This window comes from Heloderma suspectum, chromosome 7, assembly GCF_057233095.1.
Source record: "Heloderma suspectum isolate Gila_16-S chromosome 7, 16-S_ref, whole genome shotgun sequence".
Classification (NCBI taxonomy): Eukaryota; Metazoa; Chordata; class Lepidosauria; order Squamata; family Helodermatidae; genus Heloderma; species Heloderma suspectum.
Genome location: NC_139464.1, coordinates 5,666,558 through 5,686,354, shown reverse-complemented (window position 1 = coordinate 5,686,354; position 19,797 = coordinate 5,666,558). Strand labels below are relative to the sequence as shown.

General features: G+C 44.9%; 1 protein-coding gene across 3 annotated transcripts in view; it reads right to left on the bottom strand.

Moving 5' to 3' along the window:
* The window catches only part of TASOR2 (transcription activation suppressor family member 2), a 65,126-nt gene that overhangs the window by 28,943 nt on the left and 16,386 nt on the right, over positions 1-19,797 (bottom strand). For all 3 annotated transcript variants that reach the window (XM_084809004.1, XM_084809003.1, XM_084809005.1), the window contains exons 3-12: positions 19,665-19,789; positions 19,547-19,566; positions 19,334-19,433; positions 13,680-13,780; positions 12,332-12,435; positions 10,498-10,570; positions 10,313-10,387; positions 8,159-8,935; positions 3,794-3,970; positions 1,572-2,469 (exon numbers count right to left, since the gene is read on the bottom strand). In XM_084809004.1, the coding sequence (XP_084665130.1) occupies positions 1,572-2,469; positions 3,794-3,970; positions 8,159-8,935; positions 10,313-10,387; positions 10,498-10,570; positions 12,332-12,435; positions 13,680-13,780; positions 19,334-19,433; positions 19,547-19,566; positions 19,665-19,690 (2,351 nt within the window). In that variant the 5' untranslated portion in view covers positions 19,691-19,789. The remainder of the gene's footprint in view (positions 1-1,571; positions 2,470-3,793; positions 3,971-8,158; positions 8,936-10,312; positions 10,388-10,497; positions 10,571-12,331; positions 12,436-13,679; positions 13,781-19,333; positions 19,434-19,546; positions 19,567-19,664; positions 19,790-19,797) is intronic.

Genomic DNA, 19,797 nt, shown 5'->3' with positions numbered 1-19,797 from the left:
GATCTTTTGTGGGGGGACAGACAGACTGGAGATGCCAAAAGCTGTACTTGAGACCTTCTGCACGCCAACCATGTGTTCTACCACTGAGCTACATTCCCTCGCCTAACAGGGAATAGGTGGTGTTGTTTTTAATATCCTGAACTGTACAATAGGAGTCTATGCTTATTTTGATGCCCTTAGTTTCTTCTTCATTTCCAATACATGGCTTCTTTCTCATTCTTTGTGTAGGTTTGACTCTCTAGCACGTAGCTTTCTTTTAAAAATGTTTGAAGTTGATAACTTAGACAGGCAGGCATGGTATCTGGCTGGGGGAATGAGAGGTGATGCAACAGAACAAGGGTGAGAACAAGGTAGATCAGATCTACTATCAGGGTGGGCAACACGCACCCTACAGCCTGCGTAACACCCTTGCCACTCCTTGTTCCCTGCTGCCACAGGCACACTGCTGGTATGTGGCAGGAGACAAAAAAGGAAAAAAAACCCTGCGGTTTGCTATTGGTCTTCAGTGGAAAGCTGCTACAGAGGCTTATTAAGGACAAATTTAGCTTGTTTGAAAACAAGCTACATTTGCCCTTAGTAAGCCTTCGTAGCGACTCGTTGCCAAAATCTGTCCCCCTCGCTTTAACTGGAGATGCTGGGAAACATTCCATTGAAGAATATTGCCATGACCCCAACCACGAGGAGTGACTTGGACACTGACACAAGAGGATAGGAGCAAGCTTGGTCAGGAGGTCAGTGGTGCAGACCCCAGAGACGCTCCAAACAACGAGCTAGAGACTCCCAGAGGCAGCAACCCCCAAGCCACATTCCCCAAAGAACCAGCATCCTCAACAGCATGGATCTCATGCTCCTCAGAACTTGCCCCCCAATGCAGGCAACCCACCCAGTGGGAAACAGCAGAGAGGCCTCAGGCCAGAGGACTACCCCTTTAAGGCTCTGAGTTCCTTGAGAAGCGGGCAGAGCCAGGAAAGGAGAATCAAGCCCAGAGAGCATATCAGGCAGGGTTCCCCAACCTTTGGTGGCACATTTGGAATTCTGAGACAGTGTCATGGGTGCTCTTACAGAACAGCTGCCATGGGGGAGGGGGGTTCCCCATTTGCAAAATGGCTGCCATGTCCAGTCACAAAACACCAGTTTCCCAGAAGACAAATTGGTGAGGCTAAAAGAAAAGTAATTTGCCCAAGAACTTTAAAAATCAGGAGAGGCAGGGAGCATCAAGGGAGGTACCCATGGGCACCACACCGGGGACCCCAGATATCATGGCTCACAGTGGCCCTGTCAGAACAATTTGTCTGCTCCCTGTGATTGGCCCACGGTACTCAAGGACACAGCTCTAGTTACCCTTGTTCTCCACTCTATGGTTCCTGACCTTGGAGAGGACACACAGCCCCTCTCTATGCCCTCCTTCCTGGACCAGCTTCCTTGCCCCCTCCCCAACAACACTTCTGTGGGCTCAGCATTTTTAGAACTGGACAAATAGGACAAGTGAAGGTGATGTACAACAAAACCGGGCCCTATGCTGGCTCAGAACAACATTAGGGCTTATCTTTCCAAATCTGAAAATCACTTACCCATGCACAGCCCGAATCACCGTTTTCTCCAAGGAATCATTAGTGTATTTGCTATCTAAACTGAACAGGTATTCTGTCTCCCACTGGAAAGTAACTTTAACAGTTTTGTCGCAAAAGGCCACTTTATGGGACTTGGAGAAGTCATCCTTCAACCTCGCAGTCATGACTGTGGAGCGCATGAACGGCATGTAGTTCTTAAATTGTTTGTGTGGGTGGCAAATGTTCTGCTGGTGCCGGAAAGGCAGTACTTTCCCAACCAAGGGCCCTGATTTAGTATTCTTCACCCCATTCTTAGAGCTGGGAGAACCCAGCACTCCTTTCTTCAAAGACTCGGATACCAAAGAGGCGTACGAGTGCTCAGAGGAAATCAGAGAGTGCATGCTTGAGTCAGAAAGATCCCCAGCCTCCTTTGGAAGCACTGTGTGGGGCTTAGCTGGATCAGGTCTCGTGCTCCCATTTTTACTAGAACTCACATGGCCTCTCTCTTGAGAGCTAGAAGGAGATTCCAAACTTAGACTACTTTGCCCAGGAGACAAAAGGGACTTTCGGCAAGTTCTGTTGGAACGGGAAGAACCTTTCCATTTTTTCGTGGCTCTGTGATATTCATGGTCAGAAGACTTCTGCAAAGGCTTCCCTCTCTGCAGGCGGCGGTGCTCCCGCGATGGGCTGAAGGGCAAGGAAGGCTTGTTGCTGTTACTGACCAAGGGAGAGTTACAGGAGCTCAGCGCTAGATCAGCCAACATGTTCAAGGCGTGGGAATCGCATTCTTCCCTTTTCAGAGTTGGGCAAGCATCCTGAGTCGCTGTTCTTTCACCCACAGGATCGTTCTCATCACCAACCTCCTGCTGACTTTCCAACGGGGTGTCATCCATACTGTGACGGGTGCTTTTCCTTGTGACTGCATAAGAAAAAGAATAAGCATCAGAACAGGCTTCTAATGTAGTTGAACATGGAAAAAGTGGCATCCCACACTAATTTCTGAAAGCTAATCTGTTGTAGTGGATGGAACATCAAGCTAGAATTCAGAATCCCCATTCAGCCATGAAGGTCACTGGGTGACCTTGTGATAGTCTCTCTCTCTCTCTCTCTCTCTCATCCTAACCTACGTCATATGGCTGTTGTGAGGATAAAATGGGGGGAGACTTGTACACTGCATTAAGCTCTTAAGAGAATGGGCAGAATAGAAAGGCTAATATCAACCAATAAATAGAGATAAATCCATTCAAACACAGGTAGCTGTCATTTCCCTGGAACCTTCACTATAAAAGAATTTTGAACAGCTCTGAATTCAGAAAGGGCTCAAGAGGCCAGCCACCTTGGCTCCACACACTGACTCATCCCCTCATCAGCCAAGCTGATAGGGCTGTCAGTGGCTACTAGCCATGATGGCTATATATGATCTCCAGTATTCGGGGCAGCATGCCAGTCGTCAGGGAACACGAGTGGGATGGTCCTACTGAACACATGTTCTAATTTTGGGCTTCCCACAGGCAGCTGGTTGGCCACTGTGTGAACAGAATGCTGGACTGGATGGACCCTGGTCTGATGCAGCAGGGCTCTCCTTAAGTTCTTTTGTTCTGCAGATGCAAGCAATCTTGCACAGTGCTCACATGTATCTGCAAGAATGGTTTGAGGTACACAGCAATATGCCTTGTACAACACTACGGCAACCAAGCTGGTGAAGACCACTTTGAAGCTGTTCTTAAAGGAGATCACTTTTAGGATTAGTTAAAACATTTGAGAAAATTTTGAACTTCAACTTGCTGGTTTTGTGGATTTGTGAATGCAGGAATGGTATTGACATATTGGCATAATAAAAAGTATTCTCATGGAATCAAGTTCTCTTTCATTTCCATCTCTGTGATGTTTACTTCTGCCTTTGGGCTGATCCAGCATGACTCTTATGTTCCAGTCAAGGAGCTCTTTAAGTCCCTCCTCTCCAGTGTTAACAACAGCAAGAGGCCTCAAGAGAATTCCTTTTTTCTGCAGGATCAGGTGCTCACTCTTCAGCTTTGATTCTCACAAGGGCGAGAAAGGCTAAGGTGCATAAGGGGAGAACATGGGCAGCACCTCTGCCACAGTTAACTCTAGGCAGAGGAGGGATTAAAGAGCGTTTCATCTTCACCCATTTTGGGCTCTGCCCCGCTGCCACCACTGGAGGTCCTGAAACCCTCTCCATCCCCAAAAACAGGATCTCCAGAATTCAAGCATCATGATCTTACTTTGCCTCCTTGTGTCCATTTTCTCCTCACTTTTAACCTTTTCTGTACCCTTTTTGTGTTTCAAGAGCCGGCGCTTTTTTTCTTCCAGACCACCAAGGCTCTCAGAAGTGGATGTGCCTTTCGAGGCTGACTCACACCTGGTTCTCTGCACAAATTCTGCAGACAAAACCTCAGCACCTTGGGAAAACAAAAGCCTTTTTAGAGGAGGCGTCCAGCCGTTAGCATTACTGTTTCGCATTTATTAAACCACCAAACAGAGCATTAGGCACAGTATAAGGAAGTAATACAGACCTGCCCCAGAGAACTCATAATCTACATTAATGCTGGCCCAATCCAAAGATGACACACCCCATGCTCAGAGAGCAGAAGAGCCCTTACTTGTACCAACACTTATAAAAATCCTTCTGCATATTCAGCCCCTAGTTCATGTCTTTTAAAAATGATCATTATTTACTGCAGATATTAACAAAACCCAAGCCACTCATTCATTCATTGAATTACAAATCCATTACTCAATCAAAGAAAACAGTATATATGGACCATCCTTGTTTTTAAAAATTACATGCCACCTGTGACCAACCAATCAACCCCCCAACCACTGCCAGAACAAAGAACAGGACACGCCTGGCAAGGCTGCAACAGACCCCAACATTTACATCTCTATATTCCCTCCAGCTTCCCATTCCCCTCCCCCATAACTCGGCTTATGTAAAAGAAGTACAATAGAAATCACCTGGGGGATGCATGACCAACCTATGGGGGATGCAACCAAGCTATTGATTGGTCAGTTTGCATTTCCCTCCCTGGGAACTCCTCAGCCCCATAGAAATACTTGGGCTCTTTTGAGGTGATCTTTGCTTGTGAGTGGAAAGCAAAGAAGCCACATCAGCCTAACTACTCCAGGAAGTCCCAGGTAAGCTGCTTTGGTGAGTTACTCTTAGGATCTTGATAAGTAATATTTAATGAGCTAGGTTTGATGTTTCATTTGATTTTAAAAAGCAGTTGATTATTTCTCAACTTCTCTGCTTGGTTCTTTAATAAATATATTGGATTGGAAACTGGAACTGGTTTTATCGTGTTGCCTAGCTTGGACTGGCCTTACTGGTAAGAATACAAGAGCCATGTTGGATCATACCAAGGGTCCGCCTAGTCCAGCATTCTGTTCACACAGGGGCCAACCGACTGTCGACAGGAAACCCACAAGCGGGACATGAGTGCAACAGCACTTTCCAGCCCATGTTCCCCAGCAACTAGTGTACATAGGCAGATACTGGAGGTAGCATAGAGCCATCTGGATTAGTAGCCATTGATAGCAGCCATATGCTGGACTGCTTGGTAAACATTCTAACAAGGTTGTTAAGGAGTTTAAAGGAAGCTCTGAAAATATGGCCGATCCTTCTCCATATAAAAGCCATATGCCTGTCTTCTCTTGTGGGCAGGGTACTTAAAAGAGATGGGAGAAGTGCTGGTGCCACCTCTAAGGCATATAGGCAAAAGGGTGTCTTGCAGTCTGTCCTACCTCGCAGAGTTGGAGGTGCAGACATACCAGTTTATCACACTACCCTTCTGCAACTGATGGCATCCCACAAAATATTAGACATTATAATAAAACAGTTTTTTTTTAAAAAGCAAGAGTGCATCATCATACACACCTATAAAAGGAGCAGTAAAACATTCCTTTTAAAGCATAGTATTAAAAAACAAAAATAAACAAAACTACCACCACCAAACAAATCAAATTAAGCTTAGTGTACAGGAGATACTTTTGCCTGGTGCCTAAAATACAGTAAAGGCAGCACCCGGCAGATGTAGCTTGGGAGGGAGGTACAGAGTCAGGGCACAACTACAGAAAAAGCCACCCCTGCCCCCTCTCTGGTATCTGTCAGCCTAACTCCAAGGGTAGGACTACAATCTCAGCTGCAGAGCACGTTCTTATGGAAGCAAAGAGTCCTTCAGAAACCCTGGTCCCAGAGTTTTTAGGGCAGCAGTCCCCAAGATAGTGCCCATGGGAACCTCCAAGAGTGCCCATGAAGCTCTCCACTCCCTGCCCCCTTCCAAAAAAAATTTTTTTGAATAATCTTGAAAAATGTTAGGGCGCCAAGTTCTCCTTCCTGCTCCTGAGCCTGCTGCACATCAGCTGTTGGTGGGCAGGCAGAGAAGGAAAGGGTGCTTTCTGGCCCCACCCAATCTTCTTCTGCCCACACAAACCTTTCCCCTTTGCTCTCTCTCCTCACTCCCAGCCTTGAGCCCCACTATTTCTCTCCCCACAAACCCTTTCCTCCCTTACCCATCCCTAGCCTTCTTTCTTTCCCTTTCTAGCCTCTAGACTTGCTCTTTCTCTCCCCTCTATGCCTTTGCCTTGCTATTTTCCCTCCCACCCAGCCACTAGCCTCACTACTTCTCTCTGCTGCACCACCTCTTTAGCTCACTTTTGACTGACCAGGCCCCCACAGCAGCCATTATGTGACTAGCCACAATCTCTGTGGGAGCCATTTTGTGGTCGTGTCCACAGCAGTTTCTCAAATTCCCAAATGTGCCCATGGTCCAAAAAGGTTGGGGACCCCTATTCTAGGGCCTTAAATAGCAACATCAGCAGTCTGTAAGGTGTCCAGCAACAAACTGGGAGATCTTCTTCTCTTTTAAGAAGATGTATGGTATGATCACACTAGCCAGCCCCCATCAAGTACCTGGCTGCAGCATTCTGTACCACTTTAAGTTTTTGAAGACTTTTCAAAGGCAACCCAATGTATAACGCATTACAGGAATGAATGAAGCTCAGATGTTACTACAGCACGGATAACTGTGGACCAGTTTTCCCCAACCTGGTGCCCTCCAGGTGTGTTGGACTACAACTCCCAGCAACCCCCAGCCAGCCACAGTTTCACACATCTGGAGGGTCCATGTGGGGGAAGGCTGCTTTGGGGAAGGTTGCCTTGCACACGAGGCAACCTGCTTTTAAATGCATGAAAGTGCTTCCCCATGGTCTGCACCATGACAAGTAAAGATAAGTAATCCTTAAATGAGAATGAAGTGCAGTGGTCATAAATGTCTTTTGGTTAGCCCTGGGGTAGGCAGCCTGCAACCCTCAGCCAAATTTCAAAAGCCTTCTGCAATTGATTAGTCCAGACCCTTGGCTAGAGCAATCTGTCCCTTCCCCAGCAGCCTACTGGGTGGGGAGGAGGAAAAAGAAGGAAAAGGCGGTGGCAGACAAAAAGAGCGAGAGAAGGGGTGGCAGAGAAAGAGTGGGAGTGGAAGGCCACACACACAGACAGAAAAGGGGGTGGCAGATGAGGGAGAGAAAAGGGGTCGCAGACACACACACACACACACACAGACATGTAGAAAGAGGGGGAAAGGGTGGTAGAGAGAGAAAAGCGGTTGGCAGCAGGAGAGAGAGAGAGAGAACAGGTGGCAGGCACACACAGAAAGAAAAGGGGTTGGGAGACAGACAGACAGACAGGAGTGACACATACACACAGGAAAGGGGGTGGCAGACAGAAAAGGGGTGGAAGGGGTGGTCACACACACACACACACACACACAAGTGGCAGAGAGAAAGAAAAGGGCCAAACCAGCTCTCTGTGGTGTGACCAGAGTTGGAATACTGTGTACAGTTCTGGTCACCACACCTAAAAAAAGATATTGTAGAGCTGGAAAACGTGCAGAAAAGGGCAACTAAAATGAACAAGGAGCTGGAGCATCTCCGCTATGAGGAAAGGTTACAACAGCTGGAATTGTTTAGCTTGGAGAAAAGGAGGGTAAGGGGAGACATAGTTTGTTGTTGTTGTTCAGTCGTGTCCGACTCTTCATGACCCCATGGAACACAGCACGCCAGGCCTTCCTGTCCTCCGCTCTAGGTCTACAAAATTATGCATGGTGTGGAGAAAGTGGATACGGAGGCATTTTTCTCCCTCTCTCAGCATACTAGAACCTGGGTTCATCCTATGAAGCTGACTGGTGGGAGATTGAGGACAGATCAAAGGAAGCCCTTCTTCACACATCGCAGAGTTAAACTATGGAATTCGCTTCCACAAGATTTAGTGATGGCCACAAATTTGGATGGATTTAAAAGGAGTTAGACAAATTCCTGGAGGAGAAGGCTATCAGTGGCTACTAGTCCTGATGGCTATATGCTACCTATATATACCAGTTGCTGGGGAATATGGGCAGGAGGGTGCTGTTGCAAATATCCTGCATGTGGGTTTCCCATGGGCAGCTGGTTGGCCCCTGTGTGAACAGAATGCTGGACTAGATGGACCCTGGGTCTGATCCAGCAGGGCTCTTCTTATGTTCTTAAGATGTGGCCCTGGCCAGACTAGCTGAGGGAAATCAGTCAACAGAAAAATGGTTTTAGATAGCACTCACCTCTCTTCCTCCTTAGTGGATTCTGAAGGTTTTTTAATTTAAGAGTGGGTTCATTAGAATTTACTGCAGGTCCTGAATTTTTAGAAGATGGGGGAGAGGGACTTGTCTTTTTCTTCCTGGTTTTCTTCCGCTTTTTGTTGCTCTCCATGATGCAAAGGACCTTCAAAGGGGACCATTTCTTCCTCGCACTTGCCCCAAGGAGCCTGCTAGATTTCCTCTTACATCGTTGCAAAGTTCGATCACCTGTCTGGTTGGTTTTCACAGCAGCATCTTTGCTAGGCAGATTTAATTGCACAGCACGCCGGGGCCGGCTGATTTCAATGGCCTCAGTAGGGCCCTCAGGAGGCAAAGAGTCCAAATTTAAACCTGAAGAACTGTCAGCATCCTGCATACCGCCACTGCTGGCAGACTGGGAACCATCATTCAAGCAAGCAATGGCTGCTGACATTTCCAGAGTATAGTTTTGAGGGTGTGACAGGTAGAATTGCAGGTGATTAAAAGACTCTGAGGGACACTTTTCAGAAAGAGCATCAAGGTCTGGCTTCTTTAAGAACAGATCAAAAGAGAAGGGCAGACTATCAAGGCTGCCAAAGGTCGGCTGCAAATCCGTATGTAGCTTTGCGAACTCTTGGATATGCAGCTTCACCAAGGAACAAGGAGGAGTTCCTCTGTCCGAACTGTTGGCTGCTTCTACCAACGCATGGCGAAGGCCTGGCAGAACCAAGGTGACTTGCAAAGATTTCTCATTCTCCCCACTTTCACATTTCCAATCGTTGGCTACCAAGGAGAAATACAGTTTTAAGAAAATGTACATAAATTAAAAGAAAAGCAAGTGCACGACCCCCTCTACCAGATAAGCTATGCACATTAGATGTTTTGAAAGACAGGAGGAAGAGTAATTCAACGTAATTCACAGTTTCTAATTACTCTAGAGAGAAAATCCAGGCTACAACTGTATACTGTATATGGCATAACTGTGAGCGATTTATCTCAAAGCAATTTCCAGAGGAGTAGCTTTGTTAGCCTGTTGCACCAAAAACAAGAGATTCTTGCTTGTGGCACCTTGAAGCAGGGCTGTAGAACCTCCAGCCCTGGGGACAAATCTAGTCCTGCAGGAGTCCCAGTGTGCCCTCTGGGGTTCCCCAAAACACCATGGGCCCTTCCACTAGCCCCACCCTCTTTCCCCCAACCACCAATCCTGGCTTCTGTGCAGTCCCCCCCCCCCCGATTCCAAAAGGTTGAAATGCCTCTCCCAAGGCTTAGTTACTGGCAGTAAGAGCTTTAAGCCGAGCTATGCTGATATTTTTTGGTGTTGGCCCCACCTCTTAGCCTTCAGCCCCGCCCACCCCTGCAATGCAGCCCCCAAGAGCTTCTCCTAAATGGAATTTGACCCTCATGCTGAAAGAGGTTTTGTACCCTGCCCTAAAGACTAACAAAAGCATTGTGGCATAAGCTTTCATGGACCACTTCATCAGATGCCAAATCAAAGGCAGCATGGTAAGTTTTTCACTAAGATGCACATTTTGTTGCTGTTGTTCAGTCGCTAAGTCGTGTCCGACTCTTCATGACCCCATGGACCATAGCACGCCAGGCCTTCCTGTCCTCCGCTCTCTCCCAGAGTGTGCTCAAGTTCATAAGATGCACACACCATTAAGCTACATGCAACAGAATGAATATACTGTTATACTACTAATGGTCAAATCACATAGCAAGCCAATAATTTCTGAAGCTGCTTTTGTGGCAGAGCAGTTGATGGCTTTGCAACTCATCTAACTATGGCACAAACTACAGCACAACTGAAGACAATGTAAAAGTGGGGCGGGGAAGTAAGATTCCATGGCTGAGTTCAGATAATGCTCCAACCCATGGAGCATCATGAACTAGCTGTGGGCAAGCATGCTTCCTCCTCCCCTGCTGCACATGGCTTCACTTTGTTTCCTGATAAGTATTAACCGTAGTTTGGCATGACATCCAAATGGGCAATTATGGTTAGTAGTTCCCCTCCAAACTAGAATTTGCCCATTTGGACTGAGCGGGAAGCCATCTGCGATGGGGGAGGATGGGGGAAGGAACAGCACATGCGCCTGCCACATATTTGTGATCCCTTGAAGGGTTGCCTGAATTCAGCCTGTACGCCAAGCAAAGCAGCTCTACCTGTTAAACACTTTGGCCTCGGTGACGAGATTAAAAACAAGGCCTGAAGACATGTAGATTCATCTGGGTCAGAATCTGCAGGGAGACAGGTGGAGTGATAAATGTTAGAAATTTGTCTCTTCCGTAAAAAGCATGTATGGATAAAGTTTTTAATCCACTGCAGGTTTAAGACCTTTAATTCTTACCTTTTTCTTTTACCAAGGCAGACGAGGCAAGTAAGATGAGAACCCCTCGCTCATTTAAATATTTGACAAGTGCCTACAACACAGAGAAATAAGGTGAATTTAACCCATTTTTGGTTGAAAAGAAACGGCTGCTCTGAATTAACCTTGATGTGATCAAACAAGGAAATGTTTATGGTTCCCATTTATGTTAAATGTTTATAATGTAAATTTGTGCATTCATTTTAATCTCCAAAGAGCTCAAGGCACCATACATGAGAGTTATTTCATTTTATCTACAGAACAGCCAAGTCAAGTCTGTTAGATACCTAATGTGTGCAACTGCTCCAGAGTAACACACAGAAAGTTGGGAGAGTGGGGATTCAAACTGGTTGGCCATAATGGGAAACAAGATGCTAGACTAGATGAGTCAGTAGTCTGATCCAGCAGGACTTTTCCTATGTGCAAACCAGGATCTCCCTGGGCCAGGTCCTACATGCTTCATAATGCCACGGTGTACTTTTGATTCACCTTCAAAATGTTTCATTAATAGCTAAAGTAGAATACTATCTAGCATCTGTAGAACACTTTTGAGCGTTCAAAGTGCTTCATACACCTTATCTTGTTGCAATCTCCACAATAACCCTGTAAAGTTTTAAAACCCTGTAAAGATTAGTGCTGTTATCCTGCTACTGCATTTGGGGAAGGGGCTTGCCTAAGGCTAGCTTGTGAGTTCATGATGGAGGTGATACCTGAATCAGGGACTTCCTGATACCTAGTTCAGTCTCTTAGGGTGCTTCCAGACAGAGGGCTTGTAGCACTAACAATCAAAATGCATTGTGCAGGTATTTCATCTTTTCTTCCTTAACGGTTTTCTGGTAAGAAAAAAGATGGAAGAAGCAGTGGGAAAACTACAGATTGAGGGTGAAGTCATCTTCATCCTGATAAAATTCAAGTTGCTGCTGGCCCTTCTTTTAACTTTCTCTTGTATTGAAGAAGTGCAATTGCACAATAAAAAGCCAAGTCTGGAAGCATCCTTAGTCACACTACCCCAGCTGTATTGCCTGCTTACCCTGTGCCTGAAAATAAAAAAAAAACCACCAGCTCTCTGTGCAAACCAACTGTTTTTTATTCATTTAAAGAGAGAGAAGTGGGGAATGCTTCTAAAGCAATCTGGTTTCACTTTCAGTATTGACAGCTGTGGTTTGATAGACAAGACATTTTACTTTCACTTTTAGCTATGCTAAAAGCACCGGGGGAGAAAGAAAGTCATCATGAAACAACCTTGCTAATCTGGGTCCTCACATTATATGTTCCTTCTTGCTGCTTGCCCTTCTTTTAACTTTCTCTTGTATTGTTTTTTATTCAAGTTTTTACAAGAGTTTGGATCTTTTCTTGCAGTTGCCATAACATGGAAATATTGTAAAGTTAAGTAAACATCTCTCTGCATGATCCAGAGTCAAGCAAGTTTTAAGTCTCATTCACTTCGTCCAGCCAAAATGAGTGGGCCTTAACACTGCTCAGCTTCAGCTGGATTGTGCCCTCCATGTTTACACATTTTCACCATGACCCTTAAATATTAACAGTTATTACATAGGTTAAATATTACAGTTATTACATATTAAGTAATCACCTACACAATTATATAATCCATGCAGCAACTTCTCCCCCACACAACACCCATTAAATCACAACAATCCCAAGAATGTTAATCTGCTGAATAAAGTCCCACAAAGGTTTTAAAAACTGGAGTAATGCAGATGTTTACTTGCTAGGAATAATTAGTAAACAGAATTGGCAAACGCCCATCCACAAAAATCCAGGCAAATAATTGCTCACCCAGAGTTCATGTGCTTACCAGGTCTTTTTCTTTCAAGCTCTGTATTAACTGATCCACTTTCAATTCATTTTGATTTAATATTTCTACTTCATATAAACAGAACAAAATTCCTTGACTGCAGACTGCAGGGAAAACAAACATGTTTTTAATTTAAGTATTTATGTAAAACTGTTTCAATGTTATTCTGTACATAGCAACTCAATATAGTAAGATAATAATTTAAAATAACCAAGTATTGTGGTTACTTAAAAACAAACACCTTCAAAAACAAACCAACAGTACTGGTTCAAAAAAATATATTAATGATATACATTGAGTATCTCTTTGCATGAAACCAAGTAGAATATAATGTTAAGCAACGTCTTACATTTTTTTATTCCAAAACTTCATAAAAAACATTTGATTTCCCAATAAATCAATTATCCATCCACCTTCCTTCCCTACCATTGATAATATTTGTTAATTTAATCATATATACCAGTGATTAACCCTTTTTCAGCTTGAGGACCGAGTTCCATTTCAGAGCAGCTCTCATGGGCCGCATCCCAGTGGTGGGCAGAGCCAAGGGCAAAAGGGGTGGGGGTAAGGCAAAAGGGGCAGGCCCAAAGTACCAGCATATTGTAGTTTAAAACTCTTCCTGCCAGTAACTAAGCCTTCGGAGAGGCAGTTCAACCTTTTAGAATGGGGGAAAAAGTGCAAAGCCGGGAAACCACCAAACAAAAAGGGGTGGAGCTGAGAGAAAGGGCATGGGGCCATCTGGGAAAGCCCAGATGGGCTGGATATGGCCTCCAAGCCTGAGGTTCTGCACCATTATATATGCCATGTCTCAAAAGTGGGTTTACTTTTTCCATTTATGATTCACAGCCATCCTTGCTGCTGTTGAAAGATGAACGACCACTTCCATACCTTCAGAAGAACAATCAAACTTACATAAAGGAATATAACCAATGGTCCAATGGTAAATTGCTATAGTAGCTTGTGTATTTCCCCCACCATCACCACTGGGGGAGAAGGGGATTTAAATCAGGAAAAGTCTGGGAGGGCTAAATACTCCCCTACCAGTGGAGCTCTGAAGCTCCAATCCAAGTCCCCCTGCATCGAGTCTTCAAACTTCAAAAAAATTGCACAAAATCCTGATCCCCCTAGCAATAAACCCTTTTCAGGCATAAGAGTGAAATGTGCTTCCCGTTTTAACTCAGAAAAAAAATCTATGAAAAATTAGAGAAATACCACAATAGAATGAAAGCAATTATTGTCCTACATAGCCACCACGTCCAGAAAATGACCCCCAAAAGGAAACTCCTAACCACTGAAAAGAAATTAAGGAAGTAGCTCTCTTTATTGCATAGATAACTTAAAACGGTACCTTCATGATTTGCGTAACTGTTTTTCTGAAATGCTGCTTCGGGGAACTTTTTTCTCAACTCAGATACTCCCACAACATGTCTGATCTCTAGTTTGGCTGATCTAGCAAAATGAGAAAGGAGGGGGTTGTAGATTTGAGGCAAGCCCTGAAGCTTCCCAGTCCAGTGACAATCTTAAAACACCACAGTAAATTTAAACCCCCTTGCTATGGTGCTCAAATGGGGAGTAATTAGAAAGGAATTACTTGACTCCTAAGAAAGCACAGCTAGAGATAAGTAACAATCCAGGTTGGCTACAGGAATCAACACAAGATGAAATGGAGGCTATGGCCACATTTGCACGGAACTATAATCCAGATTTGTGGAGAATCCTGGTTTATCATGAACAAGCTACATGCTGGTGCAAGCCGCTGGTTCGTTCTTGTTTGGCTTCTCCCACTAGCATGTCATCCAAACCTGGGAACCACAATGTGTTGCTTGAACCAGGGATTTTGGCTTGTTGCTCCCAAACAAGGCAGGATTTGTAAACCAAGAACAAACCCTGATTTGTGATCCTGGTCGCACCAGCAAGAGGAGTTAAGTAGGGGCGAATGGGCTGCATGCACCACTTTCCAGAATCCTGGCTTATTCTGTGAGAATGCAACCTATGTCTTGGACTCTCTGAAGCCATAGAGTGGAACTCTACAGTGGAACGGTTATTTTGTCACACAAAGCCCAAATATTAATATTAGGGTTAGTCAGTCCTCCCCTTCATGGATCACTGCCTTGTTGTGGCGAAGGGGCTTGCGTAACTCAGTGAAGCCATAAGCTATGCCATGCAGGGCCACCCAAGATGGACAGGTCATGGTGGAGAGTTCTGACAAAATGTGGTCCACTGGAGAAGGAAATGGCAACCCATTCCAGTATTCTTGCCAAGAAAACCCCATGGAACGTATCACAAGGCTAAAAGAGATGACGTCAGAAGATAAGCCCCTCAGGTCGGAAGGTGTCCAATATACTACTGGGGAAGAGCAGAGGGAATTTCCAAGTAGCGCCAGAAAGAGTGAAGCGGCTGGGCCAAAGCCGAAAGGACACTCAGCTGTGGATGTGTCTGGTGGTGAAAAGAAAGTCTGATGCTGTAAAGAACAATATTGTTTAGGAACCTGGAATGTCAGATCAATGAATCAAGGTAAGCTGGAGGTGGTCAAATATGAGATGGCAAGATTGAACATCGACATCTTGGGAATCAGCGAACTAAAATGGACAAGCATGGGTGAATTTAATTCAGGTGACCATTATATCTACTACTGTGGGCAAGAATCCCTTAGAAGAAATGGAGTAGCACTCATAGTCAATAAAAGGGTGGGAAAAGCAGTACTGGGGCACGAACTCAAAAACGATGGAATGATCTCAGTACGAATCCAAGGCAAACCATTCAACATCACAGTAATTCAAGTCTATGCCCCAACCACTGAGGCCGAAGAAGCTGAGGTTGATCGGTTCTATGAAGATCTACAACACCTTCTAGAACTAACACCAATAGAAGATGTCCTCTTCATCATAGGGGATTGGAATGCTAAAGTACGAAGTCAAGAAATCACTGGGATAACAGGCAAGCATGGCCTTGGTGTACAAAGTGAAGCAGGACAAAGGCTAATAGAGTTTTGCCAAGAGAACACGCTGATCATAGCAAACACTCTTTTCCAACAGCACAAGAGGCGACTCTACACATGGACATCACCAGATGATCAATATCGAAATCAGATTGATTATGTCCTTTGCAGCCAAAGATGGAGAAGCTCTATACAGTCAATAAAAACAAGACCTGGAGCTGACTGTGGCTCAGATCATGAGCTGCTTCTTGCAAAATTTCGGCTTAAATTGAAGAACGTAGGGAAAACCACTAAACCATTCAGGTACGACCTAAATCATATCCCTTATGAATATACAGTGGAGGTGAGGAATAGATTTCAGGGATTAGACCTGACAGACAGAGTGCCTGAGGAACTATGGACGGAGGTCTGTAACATTGTTCAGGAGGCAGCAACTCAATCCATCCCAAAGAAAAAGAAATGTAAGAAAGCCAAGTGGGTATCTGATGAGGCTTTACAAGTAGCTGAGGAAAGAAGGGAAGCAAAAAGCAAGGGAGAAAGGGGAAGATATATCCAACTGAATGCAGAGTTCCAGAGAATAGCAAGGAGAGACAAGAAGGCCTTCTTAAATGAACAATGCAAAGAGATCGAGGAAAACAATAGAATGGGAAAGAGTAGAGAACTTTTCAAGTAAATCGGAGATCTCAAGGGAACGTTTTGTGCAAAGATGGGCATGATAAAGGACAAAGAAGGCAGGGACCTAACAGAAGCAGATGAGATTAAGAAGAGGTGGAAAGAATACACAGAAGAACTATACAGGAAAGATCTGAATGTCCCTGATAGCCATGATAGTGCAGTCACTGAACTTGAGCCGGACGTCCTCGAGAGTGAAGTCAAGTGAACCTTAGGAAGCATTACTAACAACAAAGCTAGCGGAGATGACAGTATTCCAGCTGAGCTATTTAAAATCCTAAAAGATGATGCTGTTAAAGTGCTGCACTCAATATGCCAACAAATTTGGAACACTCAACAATGGCCACAAGCCTGGAAAAGGTCAGTTTACATTCCAGTTCCAAAGAAGGGCAATGCCAAAGAGTGTTCAAACTACCATACAATTGCACTCATTTCACATGCCAGCAAGGTGATGCTCAAAATCCTACAAGCTAGGCTTCAGCAGCATGTGAACCGAGAACTACCAGAAGTACAAGCTGCGTTTCGAAGAGGCAGAGGAACGAGAGATCAAATCGCCAACATTCGCTGCATCATGGGGAAAGCAAGAGAATTCCAGAAAAACGCCTATTTCTGCTTCATTGACTATGCTAAAGCGTTTGTTTGTGTGGATCACAACAAACTGTGGCAAATTCTTAAAGTGATGGGAGTACCAGACCACCTTACCTGTCTCCTGAGAAACCTGTACCAGGGTCAAGAAGCAACAGTAAGAACCGGACATGGAACAACCGATTGGTTCCAAATTGGGAAAGGAGTACGACAAGGCTGTATATTGTCGCCCTGCTTATTTAACTTATATGCAGAGTACATCATGAGAAACGCCGGGTTGGATGAATCACAGGTCAGAATTCAGATTGCCGGGAGAATTCTCAACAACCTCAGATATGCAGACGATACCACCCTAATGGCAGAAAGCAAAGAGCATCTAAACAGCCTCTTGTTGAGGGTGAAAGAGGAGAGTGCAAAAGCTGGTTTGAAACTCAACATTTAAAAAAACTAAGATTGTGGCATCTGGCCCCATCACTTCCTGGCATATAGAAGGGGAAGAAATGGAAGCAGTGACAGATTTTATTTTCTTGGGCTCCAAGATCACTGCAGACGGTGACTGTAGCCCTGAAATTAAAAGATGCTTGCTCCTTGGGAGGAAAGCTATGGCAAACCTAGACAGCATAGTAAGAAGCAGAGACATCACCTTGCCGACAAAGGTCCGTCTAATCAAAGCTATGGTTTTCCCAGTAGTAACATATGGCTGTGAGAGCTGGACTATAAGGAAGGCTGAGTGCCAAAGAATTGATGCCTTCGAACTGTGGTGCTGGAGAAGACTCTTACGAGTCCCCTGGACTGCAAGGAGGTCAAATCAGTCCATCCTAAAGGAAATCAACCCTGAGTGCTCATTGGAAGGACAGATACTGAAGCTGAAGCTCAAATATTTTGGCCACCTAATGCGAAGAGAAAACTCCCTGGAAAAGACCCTGATGCTGGGAAAGATTGAAGGCAAAAGGAGAAGGGGATGGCAGAGGATGAGATGGCTAGATAGCATCACCGATGCAATGAATATGGACTTGAGCACACTCCGGGAGGGAGCGCAGGACAGGAAGGCCTGGCGTGCTGTGGTCCAAGGGGTCACGAAGAGTCGGACACGACTTAGCGACTGAACAACAAAGTCAGTCCTTGGCCCGATGTGTTTCCAGCATCTGCTGGAGACATTTTTATTTCAACAAGCCTTCTTTGACTGAACAGGCACAGTTTTATTCGTATTCTATTTAAAAAAAAAACAACTTTTAATAATAAATCACGTAATTCTCACCCTGTTTAGTAGGTAGCTTTATACTTTACCTTCTAGTATGGATAACAGATCATTGACTACGCTAAAGCCTTTGATTGTGTGGATCACAACAAACTGTGGCAAATTCTTAAAGTGATGGGAGTACCAGACCACCTTACCTGTCTCCTGAGAAACCTGTACCAGGGTCAAGAAGCAACAGTAAGAACCAGACATGGAACAACCGATTGGTTCAAAATTGGGAAAGGAGTACGACAAGGCTGCATATTGTCACCCTGCTTATTTAACTTATATGCAGAGTACATCATGAGAAATGCCAGGTTGGATGAATCACAGGTCGGAATTAAGACTGCCGGGAGAATTATCAACAACCTCCGATATGCAGACGATACCACCCTAATGGCAGAAAGCGAAGAGGATCTCAAGAGCCTCTTGTTGAGGGTGAAAGAGGAGAGTGCAAAAGCTGGTTTGAAACTCAACATTAAAAAAACGAAGATCATGGCATCTGGCCTCATCACTTCCTGGCATATAGAAGGGGAAGAAATGGAAGCAGTGACAGATTTTACTTTCTTGGGCTCCAAGATCACCGCAGACGGTGACTGTAGCCATGAAATTAAAAGACGCTTGCTCCTGGGGAGGAAAGCTATGGCAAACCTAGACAGCATAGTAAGAAGCAGAGACATCACCTTGCCGACAAAGGTCCGTCTAATCAAAGCTATGATTTTCCCAGTAGTAATGTATGGCTGTGAGAGCTGGACTATAAGGAAGGCTGAGCGCCGAAGAATTGATGCTTTCGAACTGTGGTGCTGGAGAAGACTCTTACGAGTCCCTTGGACTGCAAGGAGGTCAAATCAGTCCATCCTAAAGGAAATCAACCCTGAGTGCTCATTGGAAGGACAGATAATGAAGCTGAAGCTCCAATATTTTGGCCACCTAATGCGAAGAGAAAACTCCCTGGAAAAGACCCTGATGCTGGGAAAGACTGAAGGCAAAAGGAGAAGGGGACGGCAGAGGATGAGATGGCTAGATAGCATCACGGATGCAATGAATATGAACTTGAGCATGCTCCGGGAGAGAGCGCAGGACAGGAAGGCCTGGCGTGCTATGGTCCATGGGGTCACGAAGAGTCGGACACGACTGAATGACTGAACAACAACAACAACAAAATGGATAACAGATATGCTGAAGAGCGTTTTGCTTAAAATGCAAATTCATACAACTGCTATCAATACATTTGTCTCTTCCACCTGTTGAACTTCTGGGGGTTTTCCTCAGGTTAAAATTATCCCCATTTTGCAGATGGCAGGGCAAGGTTGAGGCTGAGAGTTAGCAGTTTGCCTAAGGCCACCTAATGTGTTCCCAGCCAAGGCAAGATTGGAACAGGTTTCACTGCTTTCACTCCCTGACCTTCCTTGCAGAGTTGTTGTTGCAGCAACCCAAGCAAAATGCTCTGGACACATTAAACTGCTAAATAATTGCTACGCTGAGCACCCTCAGTCTCTTGCCATGCTCTCTTCTCCCTCCTGCTCCTCTACAGACATAGGAGAAATTATGAATAAATATTCATACTTACAATTGTGCTGGGATGGAACCACTGAATGGTGACTGAAAGACGATGTCACACAGTCGCTGTTCATGAATGAATAGCTGTCCTTTCCAGGCACAATACAGCACTAAACATTTTAAAAACGACAGGGGTGTGTGTGAATATATTAAATTACAATGACAGAACTGGGCGATACCTGAAAAATGAAAGGTATTCCAAACCAGCAAAGGGAGCTCTTACCTTTTGTCTTACATTCAGCTCTACGTTTGGGGTGGGGGGGAGAGAAAAAAAATAGCTGTTTTAAAACAGGAAAAAATAAAGCACAAATGACTTATTTAAATGATTTAAATCTGCTTACACACTCTTGTGGTTTAATGGCGGCATCCTTTGGGGCTCACAGCAGTGAAGAGCAATAGTTACATAGGGGAAGATCTGCCAAGGGTGTCCAGCAACTCCACAACCAGAAAATTCATACAAGTGATGCTGGAAAA